Raw genomic sequence first — 26615 nt, forward strand, 5'->3', positions numbered from 1 at the left:
CCGACTGAAGTCAGCAGTGTGGGCCCTCTTTAGCTATCCAAAAGACGGCCCAGCTGTTGCCGATTATGGACATCCGTCACACAAATCCTGTCGACGGAAGGCTGCTGCAGCAAGAGGCGCTGATACGTCGAATATGAAACAACATCTTGGAGATAATCCTTCACTCTAAATGTCCAAGTCAAGGCAACGAACTGCATAATTCCCAATAAACGGTGTCCAAATGTTCGAAAACAGCTGCCACACCTGGCTCAGGATGAAAACAAAAAGCAAACGCTCTCCTCTGCTCAGCAATTCACAGAAAGGAAAGTGATTCCTTCGTCTGTTCATCAAAACATCTGACAAATAATAAAGCAGGGCAGCGCAAGTTTTGATAACATTAAACCTAGCCTATATTGAGGCCTAATAATACATAATAAAATAATGAAAACTCACTGCCTGCCATGTTTCCTTGAGCAGCAGAGCCGTCGGAGAATTCACTCGGAAACTACGTGCCGCTCGCCTGCATGTGCTCCATTGTAAAAAGGTTTTGGGGTTGTACATTTGCAGGGGTTTATAATGTGTGGATGTGAACACAAAAGCCCAAGTCTGCAGTTCATTTCCTCCCATCTGTTGATGCTTCAGGATGCCTCGATTATCTACGCCATCAAATCCTAGAACACTTTTAACTTTCACTCAAATGTTCATGCTACATCTAAATCGCTCTCGAGTCGAGTTTCACCTGTTGCACCTATTTTACACCACATTGACAAGGTTATGCTACTGTCACAATTTCATTAGGAAAAAAAAGTCATTTGGCTTCCTTCCAGGCAGCCCACGTCTTGCACTTCGGTTTATCATCCGAAAGCCGGCGTGCGTTTGTTTACCTTGTGGTTTGGATGTTACCAGAGCATCCAAATTGATAAAGAAAATCTATTTATTTCCTGTTAAACCTGCCGCTGACTGACGTGGGCTTAAAAAGCATTCACACAGGTGTCTGGGATGGAATAAAGACACAATTACAGGAAAGCGAGCGCTCGTACCAGTCTGGGCCATTGATTAGATGTTTTCAAATGCTGCCGGCGTGACTGGTTTGTTTGGAGTTGTTCACGGCCAGTCTTGCGTCTATTTTTGGTGGAAATTACTTTACGTAGTGGTGGTAGATTGGGAGTTGAAAATGTTCTTAAGCATGTGATGTTTGAGATATTTCCAGAAACTAAATCATGCGCTGGTCTACATGCTAAAAAGCATGTGACAGACATGACTTGTTTTGAAAAAGAGAGGATTCATGTCCAATGTTGTCCATTGATTTTGTATTTGAGTCTGAGACTGTCCCCAAAACCAACAATTATTTATTGAGAAGATTTCAATTATATATTTTTTTTTCAGAATTGACAACGTTATTGAAGAAAAAGAATGACATTATTAAAAAACATTAACTTGTCCAAATTTATATGGTTAACTATAATTGATCCTCACAATTAATCATTAGTAATTACAATGCAAATATTTTCATGTTTTCCATAATTTGGGAACATTAAACACAATAAATCACACAATAAAACCCATTTATCATTGGGATAAGAAGCCACACTGGTCTTGTCCCAGTTGCACGGGACTCCATCCATCCATCCATCCATCCATCCATCCATCCATCCATCCATTTTCTTCCCCTTCATCCGGGGCTGGGTCGCGGAGGCAGCAGTCTGAGCAGAGATGCCAAGACTTCCCGATTGACGCACACCTCCCCTAGCTGTTCTGGGGGGACCCCGAGGCGACACCAGGCCAGCTCGGAGACATAGTCCCTCCAGCGTGTCCTGGGTCTTCCATGGATACGGTGTTCCATGCCTCCTGGAACACCTCCCAAGGGGTAGCGACCAGGAGGCATCCAGAACAGATGCCCAAGCCACCTCAGCTGGCTCCTTTCGACGTGAAGGAGCAGCGACTCTACTCCAAGCTCCTCCCGGGTAACTGAGCTCCTCACCCTATCTCGAAGGTTGCGCCCATATCAGCCGCCTGTATATGCGATCTTGTCCTTTTGGTCATTACCCAGATCTCATGACCACAGGTGAGGGTGGGAACGTAGATCGATCGGTAAATCTGCTCCACTAACTCACCCTTCCCTCCAAAGCTACCTCTGTACTACATTTATCGCAACTGCTCCTTCCGAGGTCCTAAACTGAAATTGTATCTCATTAAGAAAAGCAAATAAACGATGTTAACCTTGGCGTTGATATTTTCAGTAACTAATAGTGTTCTTAGAAGGTCCCTGCATTTTCCCATACAATGCAGAATACCTGCATAGTTATTACTCCTGTGTTAACATCTTCCCTTAGGCTGTAGTCAGACTGTTTTACATATAACCCTAATGAACATACAACCCTCTCTCAGTGGAATCCAATATGCATGTCTAAAGCCTGTGTTTGGATCAGTCCTTGTTCCTTTTCAGAGCAGCTTCACTCGCCAATTAAATCGTTCTGCTACGGGTCCACAAAGAGACAGCTGTGTTGTTTTAGCTGATGGGGGAGTGCTTATTGTCAATGACAGTCGGTCTGGATAAACATTCTCTCATTATCCACAGAAAACATGTAGTAGATGAAGTTCCTATCCTACCTCCTCCTCCTCCACCACCTCGGACGGGCAGCATATGTAAATGTCATTAACACACAGACTCATGGGTATGCCGTAACATCTGTCATTCCACAGTCCCCGGACACAGAGGTCAGATCTAACAAGCATCTGGGAAACTGGCCCATACCCATTTAACTGATTTAAATATGGCCTCCCGATTGAAATGAAACACGCTGTTCTGGTAAAGCTCCAGGTTCATTCATTTGGCATCGTGCATTAGAATTATTTGCACGTCGTTGCTGTATGCGGCTCTCGAGACCAGTGCAAAGGTCCAGGGGTGGCTATTTTAAAGTTCAACCATGACAATGAAAAAGGCCTGAATGAATTTGACCTTTCAGTGACCTAGCGGCTGTATCACGGCACCTTTACATTCCATTACAGTGGCCTCTATGATGCTCCAGGATCAATTGTTTATAGAGTTTCTGGTAGGTTTTCACATAAGGGTAAACTAGGAAGCTGGATTAGAGGGTCAGCGTGGTAAGTTCAGGGTTAACACAGGGATAACTTTGTAGATCTCTATTGAAACATGCCCTTGACGCAAAAACTACTCTGGACCAGGTTTAGTTCCAGCTAAGATAGGAAGACAGCTCTTTGACCAATCAGAGGAGAGAATCCAGAGAGGGAACAGAGGAGGGGCTGAGGAGCAGAGAGGGAAGAGTTTAAGTTTAAGTTTAATGGTTTTGTATAGCCCAATATCACAACAGAAGTCGCCTCACAGGGCTGCACCAAACATTAAGGCAATAAAACAGAGCAATAAATATGACAATTTAAAGTTCAGGTGAATCCAGGCAAATATAATGTCCAGTAAGCGTCCTGGAGTCCTTAGACTCTGCAGCACGGCAATGAAAAACTCAAAAAACCCGGCAGGAGAAAAGAGAAACCTTGGGGGGAACCACAGAAGGAGAGATCCACTCCCATGGACGGACAGGCTAGAAGAGGAGGAAGCACCTTGAGCAGCGGCGAGAGAATTCCTGCATTTGAAAGCGCACATGGATTTTTTTTACTACCTGTGTCTGATGAGTGTTGCATTTCAGTTGTAATAAAGAATTTGAACAAATGTGAACATACTCCTATATGCGCTGCTTGGTTAAAGCAGCACTAAGTAACTTGTTCACCTTAATAGATCCTTTTCATTGTCCCTCTGGGAGTAGTACAAGTGTTAATGGGATGATTGAGGGGTCTTTCATGTCCCCCTGGTGTCTCTGTCCAGAAAACCACAATTGCAACTTTCCCTGCACCGGGTCAGAGTCACCAATGCACACCAATGAAATCATGAAGTTAACAGGCTAACGGGCAAAGCTAACTGCGGACTACCTCTTAAACAGTATTTACAGCCAAGTTTGAGTAAAAATTGGATGCACAATATCCCTCTCTCCTTTTGTCTTTTCTGTCAGTGCAGTATTTACTGTCACGGACAATTAGTTGTGAGTTAAAAGATGCTACATGCTCCAACACCTGCAGTGGCGCTTATGGCCTCTAGGGACATGAGTTGCTTAGTTCTGCTTTAAGACTCGTGCCTCTTATAGGCGCTGACTCCTCCTGTTTCACATGAACGCATAACCCAAATCCTCAGAGAAACTCAAGGTTAACTAAACTGACTGATAACGCGCTTTGTAGTACCACCTATCCAGAAGCTCCATGGCTGGGTTTGTCAGAGGAACAAATCCAGATCATGTTCGATCTTCATAGCATAGCCCTCTGCTGACGGACCAGCACCAGAAAACCTACAAACAAAAAGAATATTGATCCTGGAGCATTGTAGAGGCAACTGTACTCGGAAGTAAAGGCAACAAGTCAATCACATGTAAAACCACTGGGTCACTAGAAGGTCAATTATGCACAAATGCTTGACATAAACAAAACGAACGAATGACTTCAGCCAAGTTCAAGCTTTTTAAAATGCTTCTCCTACTCTTTTTTGGTACAGCACCGTGAGGCATAGAATCCAGATCGATGTCCATGCTCCTTCCAGGCATAACATTTCCCTACTCATCAGCCCTTCCTGTGGTACAGTACTTTTTGACACCTCTTTTCACAGGAGCTCTACTTGTCATTGTTCTGACTTAAGCACCCCAGGCTAACCATCCTGTCCATCGCTGATGTATGCGCGAGTCAAGCAGGGTCCTGTGTTGCATGTGTAAGTGGGCTGCAGTATCACTATTGGCATTCCCTCTGGATAACAGCTACTGACATGCCAGCGATTAGCATGAACAGTGTCATATGGAGATTAGTGTCGCCGATGATGCCTTCTGATGTGTGCAAATATGAGCGCTGGCTTGACTGTCCGTGGCAGGTGCTGGAAAAATAACATATAGATGGCGGCTAATTGCTCCACTGAGATGACTGAGGGTTATTGATGGAGCATCGATGTGGTTTGCAGAAGTAATTAAAACAGTATGGATCACCTGTGGAGTATGGGATTAATGGAAAATAGTCGGGTCTTTTTTTGCAGTAACGGAATAAAGTTGCTGTCTGGGTTTTTGTAGTTTTAGGAGACTGTGTTTTACTATTGTTTCATATATTCAGAAATAGCACAAATGTTATAGCTTTATGCCAAATGGCTTTCCAGATGCAAGATTTGTGACCTTGTTGTTGGTTCAAAGACAGATTTATTATAGCATAAAGTAATGATTCATGTGGCATTTATCACATAATTATCATGATGGTGGGTGTTAAGCCCCTTATTTCACCGATGATCAACAGAGGGACCAGTTGATTACAGTATTTGGCATGGGTGCGGAATCTCTTTTTTATTATGTGTTTGTGTAGAAATGTTTCAGCATCAGACAAATCTGCGACAGTACTGGGTAACACGACCTGTGACGACAAAAAGAATGGGCCTTATTTGATTGCATCGTCAACCTTGCCTGGCCAGCCAGACGCCAAAACATCAAAGATGGCGTGCACGGCGACTGATACGCTGTTTTCTCTGCTCTTTCGTCTGTTTTAAATAAGAAACACTGTTGTACTGGCAGATATGCCACATCTTCCTTGTTTAATGTTTCCTGCAGCTTGTTCCTGCGTCATATCCAGCGTTTCTCTAATTGGATGATCCTGCCTGTTAATCATGGCCACCGGGAAAGCACTGAGATCACGCTTGCTCCCAGACTACATATCTTTGAAAAAGTGTGTAGTTTGGCTGGCCAGCCTTTATCCAACCTTGTCATCTGTAGAAGTGTGATGTTCTCTGAGGGGTTTTGGTTCATTACGTTTACATGTAAAGTCGACTGGACGGTCTGCAATCTTGGCCCGTCTGCTGAGGGATCCTTCGGCCCTGGGTCTCTATATTCTGTCCGTCCATGGGAGTGGATCTCTCCTTCTGTGGTTCTCCCCAAGGTTTCTCTTTTCTCCTGCCGGGTTTTTGAGTTTTTCCTTGCCGTGCTGGAGAGTCTAAGGACGGGGGACACCCGCGCCGCTCGTCGCTACCTCCTATTGGACATTATATTTGCCTGGATTCATCTGAACTTTTAATTGTCATATTTATTGCTCTGTTTTATTGCTTAATGTTTGGTGCAGCCCTGTGAGGCAACTTCTGTTGTGATATTGGGCTATACAAAACCATTAAACTTGAAACTTGAAACTTACTCCGACTATGCTGAAGATGCGACTCCGATCTGCTTTTTTGAGATGCAGCTAGATCTAATCAGAGGGTTTTTGACCATGCACGCCTGTTCTGGTTGACCTTCGCCTACTTGCGCTTGTTTGGTGTGACAATTATCCACGGTTAGCCTGAGATGCTTTGAGACGAACCGCTGTAATGTCCTATGGATCTTTAATAATACATTCATGGTCTAAGCCAGCGCTTCCCCTGTGTTTAAAGAGGGGGTATTATGCTTTTTTCAATCACATAGCACCAGTCTATAGCACACTACAATGATGACGAAACCTTCAGTTGGTTTCAGTTTAGTTTATTTCAGTCAGTATCTTCACACAGACACGATTGACTACAAAACATGAAAACACAGAAACAATGACTGAAAAGGGTTTTGGCTGAAGTGAAACACTTATCTAAAGCCTGCATGTAAATTGGTCTGTAAATACAGTAAATTAGAATAACTGCCTTGTATAAAATTGCTCTCTCAAAATGGCTGTAGCGAATGTCTTGAAATAGGCCTCTGTCTCTTTAAGAACCTCTGACCCTTTCCGACACGCCCCCTCCACACGCTGTCTGTGGCATCAGTGTGGAGGGGGAAAGCTCGGAGGCGTCTCCAGGAGGTGGGATCTGGCGTTCCTAGGAGGACTCAGGCAAACCTATCCCTAAAATGGCTGCCATCAGAGTTACAGATTACTCAGAAATACGTGAATGTGCCATGGCAACACTTCAGGCATGTTTTTAATGAGGGAATGACATAATAACGTGATGTAAAGCTTGAAAAAGTCGATTTTGCATAATACCCCCCCTTTAAGTTCAAATCCACCAAAAACTCAGAGGCAGATAATTGCAATGTTCGTGGCTAAAGGCAAGGATACTATAGGCTAAACCAGGCTATAGCTCTTCGTTAATAAGAAGCAAACTATAGTCGGCTGCACCTACTATAGTTTGGTACATACACACACACACTCTTGTACTAAGCCTTTACGCATCTCGAGTGGACACAAGGATTTACCCGGCTGACCGGGCTCAGGTTTGGGAGGGGACCATGGCTGCCAGCCTCACACGGTCCAGTTTTGGAGGCGTGTGCCTGGACAGTTATCAGTGCTAAGTGCCCGGTGCATTGAGCAATAATAAAAGTATTGCCTCAATGCAAACGGAGAGAGGTGACAGAGATCCAAACGTCACGTAGATCTCTGCACTACGCTCACTGACTCCTCTCGCCCCTGACTGACCTGCCAAATGCACAACTTAACCACACTCTTTGAGAGGAGTGTGCATCATCGTGCGTTCCATTGACCGGCTTTAGTCAAACTCCCCTCACCAATCAAAGATATTCTCCCCTTGGTCGATCTGTGCTGGTTAGTATGTATTTGACATTTAAGACAGATAACACAAAACAAGAATAAAAGAAAACATGAGCCATCTCTGTTCAGTGAGAGTCCTGAACAATATGAATGACCTTCATGCCATTAGAAAGCATATACTGGCAGTGTCTGACAGCTATGGGCTACATAAATGTGAAACCTCTTATCTATAGTGTCCAGGCAGAATGCTAAAAGCAAAAAAACTCTTTTCGGATCTATCAGGTGGTCTGTGATAGTGCCTTGGAAGTAGAAAATGGAGAGAAGCTGAAGCGCAGGAAGCAGTGGAAAGACCCTGTTCCACTTTCCTCACAAAACAGCCTCTTTACTGCGGCCGCTCCAAAGCTCCTCACAGATAGTAATAGCGCAGGGAAAATGAATCATTGGGCTCATTTCTCTGTTGCCTGAATCCACCTCTTGCTCCTGAGATACATGAACTGCAAACTATCAAATCATACAGAGCCTTAAACTGCATACAGCGACCTCTTCAATTTCTCCAGCAGAATGGTTAACTCCACAGGCATTTTAAGAAAGTCGAACTAAAGAATGACAAAAAAGAGGTCGCCAACTTGCCATTTATTGACAATTGTGTTTGATCATTTCCATGAATTAGGTGATGTTCAGACATTTGTAGCAGACCTGGCTGTTGAGAACGAAGCCACAAAAGAACAGATATGCTTCAAGACTGAAGACTAATTGTGGCACAGGGGAGGAGAAAAACAATCTGCGTTGTTCAGACAGTTATGAAAATATCAGACGGAGCCAGTTTTTCCCATAGGCAAACTATGCAAGTTGCTTAGGGCCCCCGCAGCCGCAACGGCCCCTCATCTCAGTCAAACTACGGTGTGGTTACACTGATTAATCAATGCGTTGTTACGGGCCTATTTGTCTCAAAGAGCAGTTTTATCCACACGGTTCTTCATTTATGTACGCAGTTACTTACAGTAACTCTGGTTCTCTGAATGTGCACAGTCTAAAACGAATTGGGCTACTCACAGGCTAATTCTCAGTGGTCATACAGAAAGAACTATCAAGTGCAGCTTTCAGTTAGTTTTAAATCAGTGGTTCCCAAAGTGTGGGTCAGGGACCAGATGTGAGAGAATGGGACCATTTATTTTAAAAAGTTGGGAAATAGACTAGTAGTAGTCCTAAATCCCAGTTTCAGGGCCTGAATTGAGGTCATTTTGTTCCACTTCTGCCCTGCTCTACTGCACAGTGAAACTAATTTTGACCGTAAATGGATTTTCTCTTAGTTGAATAACCATGGGATGCGAACTGTTGGGCCCCGTGTGGATCAAATACCGATACAGATACATTTGTTGGGAAAGAAACAAAACAATAATAATACATGGAGCTTATAATCCATACATTCATGTTTCTCTCTGTAACTGCTGGTGCATTTTCCTCTGTCATCCACTGTTTGGAGCGATGGGTTAAATGAGCTGAGGCACTGACACGTGTATCAAGCGCAGAGAGCAACATCTGTGTCGTCGAGCCGCGTCAGTGTCAGGAAATATCCCGGTGACCAACACTTTCACCGTGTCATTTGGTGTCACATTGTATCAGGCAGCGAGCAACAGCGAGGCGTCGAAGTGGGAGGAACACCAAGGAACAGACTCGTGTCATTTGGATCTGTCACAATATGCAACTGTCACCTAAAACATTTTGTCACACATTTTACTGAGGGTAACAAACACACTTCCTTTGTTTCTGTCACAGTTGCCTGGATGCAATGACTCATTTATGAAGGAGGCCAAGCCAGTGTTTCTGCATCCTCCCATGCCCTTACTCTGGGAAAAGGGACAGAAAGAAAGAAAAATGCCTCTTGTGTTACCCATGCATGAAGACAATAATGTACAATCAATGCTCTGGTGTGTGGGATATACTTTGCAGAATATTTGTATGAACTTCTCCCTAACACTGAAGCACCTTTTAGATTTGTCCGATGATTAGAACAATGGAATATCTATGCAAGGGCCAAATAGTGCTGAGTGTTGTTGGCAGGTCAAGCGCATAATCAAACCTGTATTTAAACTGAGAACACTTGTTTTACTCCCGTTCTGCCCTTGGCTCTGCAGCACTACACTTTACATTACGGGCCGGTAAGTCCTTGTTTCTTACAGAGGTAATTCTAGATACGCATTGTGGTACTTACAGTGGTACTTACAGTGATACAGTGGTAATTCTAGGTATTTATTGTGGTACTTACAGTGGTACTTACGGTGGTACTTACGGTGGTACTTACAGTGGTACTTAAAATGGTACTTATGGTGGTACTTACAGTGGTAATTCTGGGTACTTATTGTGGTACTTACAGTTGTAAATACTAGTAATAATAGTGGTACTTCTAAGGTACTTATCGTGGTACTTAAAGGATGCTATAGTGAGAATTACAAGTTATGTACTTCTAGATACAGTGGTGACTCTGAGTAATGAAGGTTGTACTTCTTGTTTTCTCTAATGCTGATTTATGTTGTTTTATAGTCACAAAATCCTAGAAATTACTTCTGTATGTAGAAGTACCACGTTTACTACCTATGAATTGCTGCTGTAGCATCCTTGAATTACCAATAAGTACCATAGATGTATCACTGAAACTACTAGAAACTATCACTTAAAGTACCAAAGTAAATAGAAGTACAACCTTCATTACTAAGAGCATTACCACTGAATCTCTTAGTAATGAGAGATGACAGTGGTAACTCTGTCTCCCTAACCCCTAACCCTAATTACTAGTAATTACCACTTTTAGTCCCACAATAAGAACCTAGAATTACCACTGTAAATGCTAGTACTTACCAATTTAAGTACCACAATAAGTACCTAGAATTACCACTGTAAGTACCACTTTAAAGCCACACCGCGTAGAATTGTACCCAATAAATAACATTGAAATTCACACATTTATTTCATGACAGATATTTTCATAATTAAAATATATAATATAATAAACATGTGTTTTTGCTTTGAGCGACTCACCTCTCCAAAGACATGACTGTAACATTCCTAGGAGTGGGTACGTCTCCAGCTCGTTGCCATGGAGATGTTGGCTAAAGTCAGCAAAATTAAAGATTTAAAGCGGCTAGGTCCTCATCCAGACCCATTCTTTGATTACCCACTGCATTTTGTGTGTTGAGCTGGTCATAGGAGTATGTTTTATACTGATGGCAACAGTATAGTCCAAAATGTTACGCAGTGTCCCTTTAAGTACCACAATAAGTACCAAGAAGTACCATTGTAATTACCACTGTAAGTACCACAAAAAGTACCACTGTCATTACTAGTAATTACCACTGTAAGTACCACGGATTTACCGGCCCGTAATGTAAAGTTACCGCAACATTAACATGTTCGTTGTTGACCATGTTATATTGTCCACTCGTCCAAAGCACACCTGGGGTCATGCTTTATCTTCAATCACACAGATTTACCCTTTTCTGAGTATGGCAGTGCTCACCTTTAGCTTTGTACAAGTGATTTTGATTTCAATAAACACAAACAGACAAATACAGAGGTGCGCAGCTATAGGTTGTTAATGAATAACAAAATGTAAGGCCCCCAAAAAGTTGTGCTAAAGCCACAGCCGTTTGTATGTATGGATGTACAAACACGGACAGCTTGATGCAGTGTCAACCATCTGTGTGCAAGAGTAAATAATTCAAGTTAGGTGACTGTGATTGCACCGACTGCTTCAAAGCATAGACGGGCCCATGTGACTCAAACTGTGAGGACCTCCACACCCCGGTACTTTCCTCTCATCAGCTCTGGAGCCTGTTACATCACTGAAGCTTTCTCATCTCAAATATCCTGTTGACTTGTAATTTCAAGAATTTGCTTGACGACATGGAGGTCAAGGAAAGTGTGACATTTCTACAACTGTGGATCATTACATTTGAACAAAGAGCTTCTGGTCCTGAAATAAAGTATTTTTTTTTTTTCTATTTGTGCAAATGATGAGTGCTTGGACCTTATCTTTAATGCAGAGATCTTGGCTTATTGACCACAATGTCGGCATGATGTTCTTTGCAGATTCTTCATTATTTTCCCCGTGTGCCACTAATACACTGTAGAGCACTGTGCTCTCAAAAAGACATCACTGAAGGAGAGCAAACCTGCCAGTGGAGATAATATGTCCTGCTGCAGTGGGAGAATAAGAGAGAGTTGTGTTTGTCAATTGAGCTCTTGCACACTATGATCAGTGTCAGTGGCTCAGTTACCGGAGTCCACATTATTTACCCCAAAAGTACATGGTTCATTTACTCCAACGACAGTGTGTAACATGTCAGTGTGCCCTTGGGCCTTGACTCCTGTCTACATGTTTGATGTGTGAGACGTGAATGGATAAATGGTTGCTTTGTTGTAAAATGCTGTCAGTGCCCAGAAGAGGTCTTTATATGCGCACAAATCTCTCAGCGTGCTAAAGACACAATACAGAGCTCTCGACTGTCAGGAAAACCTTGAGGTATTCTGGGAAATGTGACTCCATAATAGCGAGAAACTTTTGCAATGCATCATGAGTTTCTTTTCCCATTGACTGCGGAGTGGCATACGCAAATGCGGAAATGGCTGAAATTGTTTGAACTGCATAAATTGGTTCATTTGCATAATTTGTTGTGTTGCAAAAACATGTTTATATTGTACAAACTGGTCAAACTGTTGAAATAGCCGAACTGCTGAAATTGCAGAAGCTGGAGAAATGGCTGAAAAATCTGGAGTGCCTGAAATCCTATTAAAATGAATGGGCCAGATTCCCCATACACATGAAAGGGAAAAATTCTCAAACTGGAAAATTGCAAAAGGCGTAATTTTTCTGTAAACTGACAAGTGCGGAAGCTGAACATGCACAGATTGCAGAAAGTGTGGAAAAAATTGCTGAAAACCATGAATTTGCGGAAGCCCCTTTATAAGTCAATGGGGAAAAAATTGCTGTATTCTGGCCGTTTGCAGAAAAACATTTGCAGAATTCCCAAAAGTAATTCATTCATCATTCATCTCCCAAACATGTGGAACGATTAATGCCTTTTATTGCCATTATACAACTGTACAACAAAATATACATACATAAATATATATTCGATCCTGAATTCTGTATGGTCAAAAAAAGGTTCATTCCATCAGTTACTGTTCGCTTTCAGGTGAACTCTCTTATTCAGGTGAACTGGCGTTACAGAGGGCCTTAGAGAAGCAGATCTGTAGCTAATAAGTGTTCCAACCTTGAGATTACTTTATGGGGCTTTTAGGTCCGTCCATAAGCCTGTCACCAGAGGAGGGTATCGGAGCATGGAGAAATGTGGATGACAGGTGCAAGGGTCAGCTAAGCTCAGCAACTAAAACAGAGACACAGGGACAGGCTGGAGGGCGGAGAGGCAGACAGTTACGCAACACCACCGACACAGGAAGGAGAGTTTGTTGATATTTTTCATCAATGCAAGAATTGTGCGGAGGAAAACTAAGCAAAAACTACACGTGAGGACTAGAACTATAAATATGTGTCTGAATATATATCTTTTAACCTCTTAACTCCCGCCTGAACCGAGAGGATCTTTTTCTTCACGTTATCAGATTTTTTTTCATCATTTTTTTTATTTGGTATTCAACTCATTTTTGTAACTTTTTTGTCACATTTTTGTCATTTTTTTTGTGTGTCAAATTTGAATCACATTTTTTGTAAAAAAAAATTTGACACATTTTTGTCATTTTTTTGTCATTTTTTGTCACTTTTTGTCATTTTTTCATCAATTTTTTTTATCAAATTTTTGTCATTTTTTTGTCACATTTTTGTCATTTTTTGTCAAATTTTTATCACATTTTTGTCATATTTGTATTTTTTTGTCATATTTTGTCACATTTTTGTCATTTTTTTTGTCATTTTTTGTCACATTTTTGTCATTTTTTTGTCATTTTTTTGTCAATTTCTTGTGGCATTTTTGTGACATTTTTGCCACTTTTTCATCCATTTTTCGTCACTTTTTGTCAATGTTTTCTCACTTTTTTGTCACATTTCCATCGTTGTTTTCGTCTCAGTTTTGTTGCTATTTTCACAGCTTTTTTCCAGAAGCTTTTGGACTGGGGTAAATCCAAACTAGAGAAAATGTGCTCGGTTCAGGTGGGAGTTAAGGGGTTAAGGAAACTGTAAACACTTTTCCTGCTGTTTCATAGAGAGCCTCTTAATGTTCTCATTTCTTTGCTGGTACAAGAGTTTTTTTTTCTGTGAAACATACAAACAAAATGCAAAACAGAAATCATTGGAGTTACACAAAGAGACTTCCATCTTAGCTCGGCCTCGCCATTCTCTGTCTTCAGAGTTTTTCGCTCGTGCCTCCTGGACGTCGTTTTTATGCACCTGTTCGGAAAACTAATCGGTTCTCCAACTCTTTTATCCACTCTGTCACTGAACTGTTGAATTCTGAAGGGAGTGTGTTTATTACAAGTAAGACATATGATTTGAAATCTTTATCACTGTTATGGACTATTGTTTATCTTGAGCCTGTTCAGAGGTTTGCTACAAATCAAGTGCCCTTTGGGATCAATAACATTTTCTCAATCTGAAGAGGAAGCAACAAACTTCCATAGGATCTGGCAACGTGAAGCGTGGGCATCAACAGTTCAAGTTCATTTGATCTACTTAAAGGTGCATTATGCAACTTTATATGCGAAACAAAGCTTGATATGTGTGCGTATTTGACCTTGTAAGTGACCCAGTGGCTGTATGAATGGCCAGCATGGCGCCTTTACTTTCCTCTCAAACGAACCGGGGAACAAGGGTGGATTGATTCGTAGCTTTTCTGCTGAGAGAGTCCGTCAGAAGTGAAAACCCTCCAAACAATTCATCCTGGAGCGTCCTAGAGACCACTGTGATGGGAAGTAAATGCACCATGCTGACCACTCATACAGCCACTGGGTCACTACAAGGGGGGGGGCGCAGTGAATACGCGATCAGACATGGAGAGGTCAGAGGGTTATTCAGGTGGGACAAAGGGAACAGGGAACGCATGGGGAATGAGAAGTACGTAAGTCGAGGGGAGAGAAGTGGGCTGTACATGTACACAAACATCAGGGAATTCAGGATTAACTATTGGAACACGTCAGTTATATCAGTGTTAAATAACCAAATGACAAACAAGTCACTTTTATGCTTAAAGGGCTTCAATTGTTTAAAGTTTACAAAGCTTTTTACAGAAATAGATGAACTGCTGAAGGCCAAGTAAAAGAGAGGATTTATTGACTGCTGAAACTATATAAGAGTTTCTGCTGATGAAAAGGAAAATGTGAACATACGTAGCGCTCGATCAGTGAGCAAACTGAGGCCCGGGGGCTACTGCAGTCTAGCCTTCAACCCGGCCCGCAAAATGTCCGAGCTGACCAACACCCACAGCTCATGAGAACAACCACTGCTGTGAAGCACTGGCAGAACAGCAGTATTGATTTCACTCTTATGAAACAGGTAATGCATATCAGCCATTTTGTTTCTCTACACAAAACCTACACAAATGTAAAATCATCTGAGGAAGAAGTCATATTCTGATATCGGCCCTAACTCATATTCATGATGGGCTCACCGACAACGGCTGTCTGCAGTTCTGTCACCTCTTTTTTTGTTGTTATTTGGTTTCTTTGTGCAATCTGTCAGATATTTAAAATGATTGTTCGATTCAACGATCTCCTTTGAGAATCATGTCAAAAGGATATCTAGACTAAGTAAAAATAATGTGACCAATTTTAATCAAATAAGAAGGTCAATTATTGATGCCATGATGTGCTTACACTGTGATCTCTGCAGGCGTAACAATCTAAAAGTAATTGAGAGGCTTTATCTAATAATAATTAAAAAAAAAGCTTTGTAAGTTCTAGTTTTGTGATTGGCAAGGGGTGGAAGCCCAGGGAGGGAAGGCAGGGAGTTCAGCTTCCCGATAGCCTGGTGGATAAAACTGGACCTAGCCCGTAGATTCCGCAGTCTCCTCCCTGAAGGCATTACCTTGAAGAGACTGTGTGATGTGTGCGAAGGGTCCCTGGTGATTCTGAAGGCTTTGCAGGTGAGACGGGTGGAGTACATGTCCTTAATAAAGGGGAGAGGGGCTCCACAGATCTCCTCTGCCGCTCTCTCGATGCGCTGGAGGCTCCTGCGGCAGGACGCAGTGCTGTACCACACAGTGACGGAGCTGGTCAGGATGCTCTCTATAGTCCCTCTGTAGAAGAACCTCACAGTGATGGAGCTGGTCAGGATGCTCTCTATAGTCCCTCTGTAGAAGAACCACACAGTGATGGAGCTGGTCAGGATGCTCTCTATAGTCCCTCTGTAGAAGAACCACACAGTGATGGAGCTGGTCAGGATGCTCTCTAAAGTCCCTCTGTAGAAGAACCACACAGTGATGGAGCTGGTCAGGATGCTCTCTATAGTCCCTCTGTAGAAGAACCACACAGTGATGGAGCTGGTCAGGATGCTCTCTATAGTCCCTCTGTAGAAGAACCACACAGTGATGGATCTGGTCAGGATGCTCTCTAAAGTCCCTCTGTAGAAGAACCACACAGTGATGGAGCTGGTCAGGATGCTCTCTATAGTCCCTCTGTAGAAGAACCACACAGTGATGGAGCTGGTCAGGATGCTCTCTGTAGTCCCTCTGTAGAAGAACCACACAGTGATGGATCTGGTCAGAATGCTCTCTATAGTCCCTCTGTAGAAGAACCACACAGTGATGGATCTGGTCAGAATGCTCTCTATAGTCCCTCTGTAGAAGAACCACACAGTGATGGATCTGGTCAGAATGCTCTCTATAGTCCCTCTGTAGAAGACCCACACAGTGATCGAGCTGGTCAGGATGCTCTCTATAGTCCCTCTGTAGAAGAACCACACAGTGATGGATCTGGTCAGAATGCTCTCTATAGTCCCTCTGTAGAAGAACCACACAGTGATGGATCTGGTCAGAATGCTCTCTATAGTCCCTCTGTAGAAGACCCACACAGTGATCGAGCTGGTCAGGATGCTCTCTATCGTCCCTCTGTAGAAGAACCACACAGTGATGGAGCTGGTCATGATGCTCTCTATAGTCCCTCTGTAGAAGAACCTCACAGTGATGGAGCTGGTCATGATGCTCTCTATAGTCCCTCTGTAGAAGAACCTCACAGTGATGGAGCTGGTCAGGATGCTCTCTATAGTCCCTCTGTAGAAGAACCTCACAGTGATGGATCTGGTCAGAATGCTCTCTATCGTCCCTCTGTAGAAGAACCACACAGTGATCGAGCTGGTCAGGATGCTCTCTATAGTCCCTCTGTAGAAGAACCTCACAGTGATGGAGCTGGTCAGGATGCTCTCTATAGTCCCTCTGTAGAAGAACCACACAGTGATGGAGCTGGTCAGGATGCTCTCTATAGTCCCTCTGTAGAAGTTGCACATAACAGAGGCTGGGACTCTGGCTCTTCTCAGCTTGCAGAGAAAGTAGAAAAGCTGAATACTTTTCTTGACCAGTGATGTAGTGTGCATGGTCCAGGAGAGGTTCTCTGAATGGATTAAATGATTACTTATTTGCAATTCAAATAAAAATACATTAGAAAATAGTGGAACTCAATGAAATTCTACTGGTTAATTGATGATTTAATGTACTTATTTATTGGTTTATTTGGTTGGGACAACAATGAACACGCCACACCAGATTGTAGCTATGGGCTAATTTGCATCTGTTGTCACGCAAACCCGCTCTCATTCACCCTCATTCATCCTGGCGTATTGTACATGTTTTTAGTGTTAGGGAAACCGGACAATTTGCAGTCTGAATAAACTTCATTTATGTAATTATTATTATTCATTTATTATTATTAATTATGTGATTCATTGATCTGTCGACTCCACCTGAGTCTGAGTAAGTGAACTATTTGTGTTCTGTCTTTGCCTTCCTCTGTCCTCTGTCCTCCTTCCTGTCCTCCGTCCTCCGTCCTCTGTCCTCTGTCCAGTCTCCCGTTAAAGTTGCTTGTGACCCCAGTGTAAGTGTGACATTACTTTATTTTGTGTATTTGTATTGTATTGTCCTACTGTTCTTAGTTATGTATGTCAACCCTGACGTACTGATATTGTTACGATACGATACGATATACTTTATTAATCCCGAAGGAAATTCAGTTTATCAGCTGCACAATCAAGTCACACATGCAAACATCAAATTTAAAATATTGCTTTGTGGCCTTGATGTGCTGCGCATGCGGACCAGGTCGTCGAGGCACCTGCCTCTGACTGCCACCCAGTCCTCTCCGCACCCGACCCCTACGGATCCCTCTGTGGGTGGTGGGTCCACAGGAGGGCGGGCCCACGTCGTCCCTTCGGGCTGTGCCCGGCCGGGCCCCGTGGGCAGAGGCCCAGCAGTGATGCGGTCGCTGTATCGGTCTGTCGTGGTGAAGAGGGAGCTGAGTCGGAGCAAAGCTCTCGATTTACCGATCGATCTACGTTCCCACCCTCACCTATGGTCATGAGATTTGGGTAATGACCGAAAGGACAAGATCGCGAATACAGGCGGCCGAAATGAGTTTCCTTCGCAGGGTGGCTGGGCGCACCCTCCGAGATTGGGTCAGGAGCTCAGTTACCCGGGAGGAGCTCGGAGTAGAGTCACTGCTCCTTCACGTCGAAAGGAGCCTCCTGGTCGCCTCCCGCGGGAGGTGTTCCAGGCATGCCCTAGTGGGACAAGGCCTCGTGGAAGACCCAGGACACGGTGGTGGGACTATGTCTCCGAGCTGGCCTGGTGTCGCCTCGGGGTCCCCCCAGAACAGCTGGAGGAGGTGTGTGTGGATCGGGAAGTTTGGGCATCTCTGCTGAGACTGCTGCCCCCGCGACCCGGCCCCGGATAAAGCGGAAGAAAATGGATGGATGGATGGCCTTGATGTGCTCTGACATATTTACATGTTATGTATGTTCAATAGGGACAGCACACTAATACTGTCCCTAAATAAATGAATAAATGAAGCGTTCAGGCAGTTGCACATAGTTGAAAATTGCACTTACATGACACGCCCTCTAAACCATGTCCAGCCTGGCCCCCATGACAAACACAGAAACTCAATGCAGCACTTAGTTCAGTTCACTTCCCCATGCGGGCTTTGGATTAAACAAAGGACACCTTGGGAATGCTGGTTTGGATGTGTTGCAATGGCATTTGAAGTAGTATATTTGGTGACTGATTTCACTAGAGAGGCATAGTCTTCTACATGTGAGTGATTGAAACACATTCTCATGAGGAGCTGAATGACAATTACATTCTTAAAAGCCCAGTGGAGAATGTGTCTCAAACTCATTTCAGCGAAGACTGAAACATCACACGGAAAATGTGTCAAAAGTTCAGAGCTCAATTTCCAGAGAAAAGAACAGATCTTCCCACTGTGTGTTCAGTACATTTAACTTTCACTCATAAAGATGTTTATAAGTCATGTCTTGCTCTGTTTGTTCTACAAAGCTTTGATAAGAATATGTCAGACTGAATAAGGTCATGAAAACATGCGCACCTCGTGTGAGTTCATACCGGTCCAATCGATAATAATGGGGTTTATTACTTTACAAAAGTGTCTCAAAGCAGCAGTGCCACCCTGGGCCCGCCCCCCTGACCACACAAACCACTCATAACACTGCATTAGTATTATTTCTTACCTATAATTTTCTGAATGAATACATTGGATGTATGTCAGATGTAAGTGAGTACAATAGCTCCCATGCACTCACCCACTTTCTTCTATCCAATCCGTATCAGTATCTGTTTTCCTGTATTGACATTGTACTAAAAATATGGACTTAAGAGGGCTTTGTCTATGAAATAAACTCTGACAATATCTCAAGGTCCATTGCGAGGACTCAGATCATGACAGAAAAACTGGAACACTACTTTGACTTCATAATAATAAAAATAATACGATAATCCTATGGTCTCCATGCTTTACTTCACCTTCCCTCTCCGCTGCATGTCTTTGGTCACACAGTCATTATGCAACTTGTTCCCTGTCACACTTTGGGAGCGGGTGGGGTTGTGGGTGGACTGACTGTAAAGGAACGTGCGCACAAGTCCGCGCTCTCGTGCCGGAGGTCTGCCCGGTACAAGTGTCAGTGTGGAGGTTGACTCGAGCCAGGCTTCGCGCGCGCAAAGGACAACTGCCATTTGTTGCTGTTTATTATTTGTGCTTTTTACTGGCTGCACCTTTTCCCATCTCACGCTCTGGATAATGATTTAAAGATTTTTTTTCTTTCTTTCTTTTTTTATTTTATTTTATTTTCCAGCGGATTGGAGTGTTTGCACTGTGCGTGATGCGCAATAGAGCCACAATTTGGGGCTTGGTATTTTACTTCACGCTTCAGGAATACACCATGTCTCCCTTTTGCTCCTTGTTTTGCCACCAAAGACTATAGGGGGATGCCTTGAGATGAAAAGGGACACTTTTGGAAATCAGCTGGTGCCGGGTCGCGCGCTTCGGCAGCCTGTTGTTTGTGTCCGCGGAGCAACGCACCACAACGCGGCTGCTGCTGCTGCGGAGCGCCAGGCGGGACGATGGGGCTGACGACCACGATGAATGGCGCGTGTTTGCTGCTGTGCGCCTTCGCCTTCCTGCCGCCGCGCGCTCACTCGCACCCGCAGCCCTGCCAGGTGCTCAAAAGGATCGGGCACACGGTCCGGCTCGGGGCTCTACACGTGCAACCGCGGATTTTCGCCCCCTCTGCCGCGTCCGAGCAGTGGGACGACAGGCAGGTTCGAACTAGTGCCAGCGCGCCAGGCTCGGCGAATCTCAGGACCAGAGGCGCGAGCAAGAGCAAGAACCAAGCGCGCCAGCGGGAGGACAACAGCCCGAAGGAGAACCGCGTGTTCTCACCCAGGGACTCGATTCTTCTCGCAGTGGAGGCTCTGAACCGGGCCGGGATTTTGCCCTATAACCTGACCATGGAGATGGTTCTCGCGGTGGGTTCTGGACTCGGAGAACTGCCTTCTTTTTCCTTCACCTCATCTTCTTCTTCTTCTTCCTCCGCTCCGGATACCGAGGAAGACCCGCTGTCCTTTGTGGAAAGTGTCTGTCACACCGTGGTCGTTCAGGGGGTCCTGGCCATGATCGCCTTCCCGCGCAACAGGGACGAGTTTGTCAAGTTGGAGTTTGTCTCGAGCGCCCTGCAGGTGCCCGTGGTCAGCGTGGTGCAGCGGGAGTTCACGCGCTTCAGCCAGGTAAAACTTCCTGTTGAGTTCAGTGTGTTCGGAACTGTTGCGCACACGCACACTAAACAGCTGCAGTGACGTGGAAGTGGGCGCGCAGGTGATTGTGCGTCAGTGACAGAAACACAGCAGCCAATGTGCGCGTAAATGGCTCATAGATCCATGTGCGGCTAAGTAGAACCGGTCGATGTGAAATCATAGAAATGACATTAGTAAGCCGCGTGAAGGAGCCCGTGTCTCCGACCTGTTCTCCGTCTGATTACGTGCATTCGGATAGAGCATTATCGATGTGAGGTCTTCAAGAGTCATTTTAATCACTCGTTTTCTCTGTCTTCTCTTTTTCACCAATATTGATTTTTCCATCTTGGTTTTAAATGCTTTCTGTCGAGTATAAGTGGTGACTCAATTACTTTAACAAGCCGATAGACGTGCACTAGATGTGATTATGATGAGATCAAGAAAATGAGTTCAGCCTTTTCAGCGAAGAGAAAAAAAAACAAGTCTCTCTGCAGGCATAACAATTCTCTATAGTTTATCTTGGAAAACCTTTATTTCAAGGGGCCAATTCCTCTAAAACAGTGCTGGTGCTTCCTTATCCCACATTGTCGTGACCAACAGACAGTCGTGAGGGAGTGAATTCCCTGCTCCCGTTTTACTGGAAATGCACATCACCTGGTAGTTGGTAGTGACGCCACACTATAGTCAAATGTTACTATAGTGAAATGTCCAGTCTTATAAAAGCAAGGAGCTTCTGAGGAGAGAAGCAAAACGTCCTCAGCCCCATCAACCCAGTTGATGATATTTACATCTCTACAGCTGAGGTATGGCTTTATATTTAGGGGTGCTCAATAAGTATTAACAACGTATTCATAAGCATTAGTAATCTGAGTAGAGTTACAGGCTATGGCTAGGATCAGGTGAGGTCATTATTCATGGAATAATACTCATTTTGAGTAACTGTATTCTGATGAAGTTACACTTTCATTTGAGAGTATTTAGAATACAGGTTTCCAAATATCAAGGGAACTCAGCTCAGCTCAGGACTCAATCATTAAATTGTAGCTCCATATTGCACAACATTAGTGAGAAAGAACTTCGATGTTGACCTGTTTTTCCTCCTAAGGCCTTATGCCACAGTTCACACAAACACTGACATGCGTCACATGATGCTGTATCTGCTGCTCCGTCTGCCAGGAGAGTGAAAGAGTTCATCATTAATGGTAAGTGAGTTTATAACAGGTGTTCCAACAATTGTAGTCTTCATTTTTGTAATTATACGCCATATGTATACATGGACATAATGGCAACCAATGTGAAAGTACTCTAAAAGTATTCAAAGTATTCAAAATAATGGTACTCTGATTAGACAAAGTAAAAGAATATGTTACAAAACACATTTTAAGGCAAGTATTCAGTATTTGGTAACGAAATACAGTAACATAGAGCTAGTGATTCCCAATGTCTTTACTGCTGCAGTGATACTGTGTAAAGAAATGAAATATATCAGAAGAGAGTCATGTGTGTGTTGCTCTAGGAATCCAACAGAAGCTAAGCTAATAGTGAGGGTTATTTGCCCTTCACTTACTCAACCGAATGGGGCAATGTTATAAATAAGACCACCATAAAAGTCTCACTAAGCGTGTTGGATCTGTTAGGGTGTCATGTCTCCTGTTTCCATTCTAAAGCCAGAGGCATCTGGGAAACTACAGTTGATTGGATTTTTTCTTTTTTCCTTTAAGACCGATACAGTATTTCAGAACCATGGATAGCGGTGAACATGAACTCAAATTGGAGCTGCACACTGCCATTTGTCAGTTCGATCCCGTCTCTAGCCAGTGCATCCTGTCGTTGTGTCCCTGGGCCAGACACTTCAGCCAGGTTGCGTGCGGCGTCTATGCACCGCACTCTGGTGTGGTTTGTGGGAGTGAGTGCAGGACAACAGATAGCCCAGTGTGATGTGTGCATGTGCAAAACATGAAATATGTATATGTTTTTAATGGGATGTATGTGAAGGCTTTTTGCAGGTGAGGCACTTGTGGTAACAGAACATTTAGTAGTAGTTGATGATGCTCTTGTCTACTTTATTTACTTTACTGCAAGAATCTCATACATAATTACTGCTTCATTACTTTTATTTTCATATTCCGTTTTTCCAAAGTTGAAACTTTACCTTGACTTTATAATATGGTTTGAGTTTAATGCAGTACAATGTTTATTCATGTATCCCCATCTGTCAACGTTAAGGTCATAAGGTAATCATTCACAAATCCTTAAGTGCAAAGTTCAGTGGCACATTTCACATTCTGGCCCGGAAGAATAGCTTATTTAAGAAAAGTGAGTGGAACAAAGAACTGATTGAACAAAACAGCTGGCATTTTGCCTGTGCCAGTGGTCCATTCAAAAACTCAACAATGCTCGGGGCTTGGCGTATTTAGGAATTTCAGGTCTACTCAAACAAACTTTACTTTTGGCAGGTACATCTAAGTTCACTGGCGCGCTGGGTAATCAGGAGAGTCGGAGTTTCTCGGTTGGGCCCGCAGAAATGAAATTTAAATTCATACCGGACTCTCAGAGTTGTGCTATTACAGGCCTTTAGGTTAGGAGTTAAAACACGCCGGTACAGTACAAGTCGGTGCAGTCCAAATCTCGCAGAGATAACACTAGCTTCATTTGAGAGGAGCCAGACAGGCACCGTTTGGAGCAATGCCTGCAGAGCCTGGTGCATGCTGTTTAGATTTCTGTGCGACTTGCTCTACTGTCATTGACATGTGGGGCATGGAAAGCTTATGAGACCCTACAGCCGTCTAGGTCAGCCACAGCAGTTCCCCAAGGGCAACTGCAGAGGCTACTTGGCCCTGTGCATGATGGGAAAACACTCTCCAATCCGCGATACACGCACAGGTGATTGGATATGAGTTTGTTGTGATTAAAGACGCGGTCCTCTCTCAGCCCCACCTCTCTCTCCATTACCTTTAGGCCAATTATGTTATTGAAAGTATAACTGAAAGTATTGAAATTGTCCAATATCCCTTAAATAGGCACCATGATTGATGCTTTTCGGTACAAACAGTGATGTATGAAGGAAAGAGCAGGTGGCTCAACGTTTAAAAATGTGTCTTGTTCAGAATAAACTTGAAATGAGCGAAAAATATCTGAATGAAATGCACCGTGATGAGGCTGCTCACGTAGTTCTCTGCGTGTGGAGCGGCTGGCGTTACATCAGGCTTTTTTCTCAGCCCTCATTGCGCCCGTCTACTCTTGCCGATTATGCCGCGCAGCCCCATCTCGAACCAGTCTGTGCAAAGAAGTGGACGGTAATAAGGCAGGAGAGGCTGAGAACGAAAGGCATCAGCTATCAATGAGTAAAAAGTGGATGAACTATATATTTTTCATGCTGACTGTGATGTGAGACGCATCAGGCCCAGATTATGTGTGTGGAAGCCCAGAGAGTGTGGCACCAACTGGGATCCTACATCGTCTGACTTAAGCCTTAAAACATGCACGTTCAGACGGCTCATTCCCCAGGGCTGAGAGCGGCTCTTGTGGCACAACTGGCGTCCTTCAAAGGAGAATAAGCTACTCATGTGTGCCCCAACACTTCACTTTCCTGTGTTGTTAAGGTGCACACTGATGTTTGGTTCAAATACCAGCACTGTGAAGAACGGTGCTCATTTATTCAGTTAGCCTTAAATTTGTACCACTGCATTTCTAAGCCTCTCCTCATTTGTTCATATGCAAACTACCAAAGTACCCTGGGCTTCTTTCCGACATTGTAAAAGGCTTTATAAAGTTAATGCCCTATGATTTGAGCTAAAACTCCAGGGAGGAGTGGACCGGTCTAAATGATAAAACTCACGGGCCGACATAAGGTCCCAGTCCGCCCCTGGCTAAGTTTCAATAATAGCAGTCAACCATGGCATGGACCATAATGAAAAAAACATCATCTTGCGGCAGGTGTTTATATAAAGTGCCATTTAAATCTCTTCAGAAAATTTCGCTCCACGTTAAGTCAGCTGTAAACTATTGAGAAACTCTCCAAATGTCATCTCTGCACGCTCTGACAATCTTTTAAGGTTTCTTTAGGGAGTGCGAGCTGCATGCTGTGTGTTCCATTTAAGTTGCTGTCAATGTCAAAGTTGTGCCGGGAGCTACAGCGGTGTAAGGCTTTGTTGACATTAGAAGACAGACCTAAATAGAGTGAGCTATGTGTTTTGTTTTGGGTTTTATTCCCCCCCCCCCAAAAAAGTGACAAACAACAGTGACTGCTGCTGCTGATGATACTGCCGCTGCTACTTCTAGCCCAGAGTATCCAACTAAGAAGAAAAAAAAAGGAAAAACGTTTGAATCCAGTTGAATCCAGCAGGCTTGTGTTTGCCATAGAAGCCCCTCAATTAGTATTAAAGCACATGGTCTACCGAGCTGTGCACATGCGTCTTTCATCGCGACGAGCTCATGCATTGTTACCGTGCATTCATACAGAGCGAGTCGCGACACAGGCTTTGATCCAAGCAGAGGAGTGTTTTATCCGCTGATCACCAAAACAATGCTGGGATCAGTGAATAAAGGACCACAGCGAGAAAAAGAGAGACAGAGAGATACTGTATAAGTTCCAATACTGGCACATTTGGAGTTGTTGTTTGTCTCTTCACTGCAGCTGTATTCACTGTCCTCAATAAAGTTAACAGTCATCCACATGTCAGTCAGTATCCCATCCCGTCTGTATGATCAGCAGAAATGACCTATGCAGCATCTGTTACCTATAGGATAGGTTTGCTGACTGGGGTGGAGCGCCACTGTGAGCTGTAGCACTGTGTCAGGCAATAATAACCAGCCTTAACCGTGGTGTCTGGTGTTTGTCTTAAGCTGCTGCTGCTGATCCAGGACGAGGATCAGCAGTTTGGGACGAGATTTGGGATCCGGCTGTTGAATCTCAGTCATCAAGTTGGTTAGTTCAATCTTCTGACAATAAAACAAAACAACTGGACTTACATTTAAAAGCAAAGCCGACGTGTCACTCCACATCTCTTCCTCATGGCTGGTTTTCAGGCCATGTATCAAACGCTTCCTGTTGTCAAACACATATATAATCTGGTTAATCTGGTTAATTAATTGGTTGGTTTGTAATCTTTTAAACATGCATAGCAAAATGAAAGTGAAATGAAAACATATGTTTATTTATTTGGGCCGTATAGAGAAAGCTGAGGCACTCTGAATTTGCATAGATTTATTTGACACGTTTCGACTCACAAGGTCTTCATCAGAATTAGTGAGGCGACACCAGAATCATGCAACAAAGATAAAATGTGCACAATATTTACACTATTTACAATATTTACATGGAGTAACATCTAGACAGGAGCAGAAATACAAGTACAAAGAAACACGGACCAGACTGGACATTAAACTGGCTGAACAAACAGTTCAGAAATACAGTGCGGAACGTTATCAAATGCCATATCGGAAATTATCAAAACAAGGACAGTACAACAAAAAACGCACACAAAAAGTCAAAGGAAGGGAGAAAAATCAATTTCCTCATTAAGGCCTGGATGTGTCAGAGCTTTTAATTGGTTTATCCAAAAATCTCCCTGCGGAGAAGTTGTTGGAGACGGTCACCACCCATTGGGTGTCAGTGGGATGCCTTCCAAAACCATAGCTTTCAGAGAGATAGGGCTACTGTGGCCAACCTGTTTATAGTGTTTAGCCATTAGCTAGAGCATGTTCTGAGTTCTTATGGCATATTTATAGTCTGCGAGTCGCTCCTTGAGCTTCCGTTTAGTGTGGCCTATATAAAAGCAACCGCATTGGCATTCGAGCCTATAGACAACAAAGGAGCAGTGACTGCAGTTTCCACATCTGAAAGTGCCATTGTGTTGCCATAGCCAAATT

At 43.6% G+C, this 26615-nt stretch overlaps 1 protein-coding gene across 1 annotated transcript in view; it reads left to right on the forward strand.

Annotated features, from left to right (window-relative positions):
- Positions 1-19787: 19787 nt before the first annotated feature.
- The window catches only part of grin3a (glutamate receptor, ionotropic, N-methyl-D-aspartate 3A), an 87292-nt gene continuing 80464 nt past the window's right edge, over positions 19788-26615 (forward strand). The window contains exon 1 of the mRNA XM_079582562.1: positions 19788-20738. Coding sequence (XP_079438688.1) covers positions 20076-20738 — 663 coding nt within the window. The 5' untranslated portion in view covers positions 19788-20075. The remainder of the gene's footprint in view (positions 20739-26615) is intronic.

The sequence above is a fragment of the Gobius niger genome, assembly GCF_951799975.1.
Source record: "Gobius niger genome assembly, chromosome: 2".
NCBI classification, from domain to species: domain Eukaryota; kingdom Metazoa; phylum Chordata; class Actinopteri; order Gobiiformes; family Gobiidae; genus Gobius; species Gobius niger.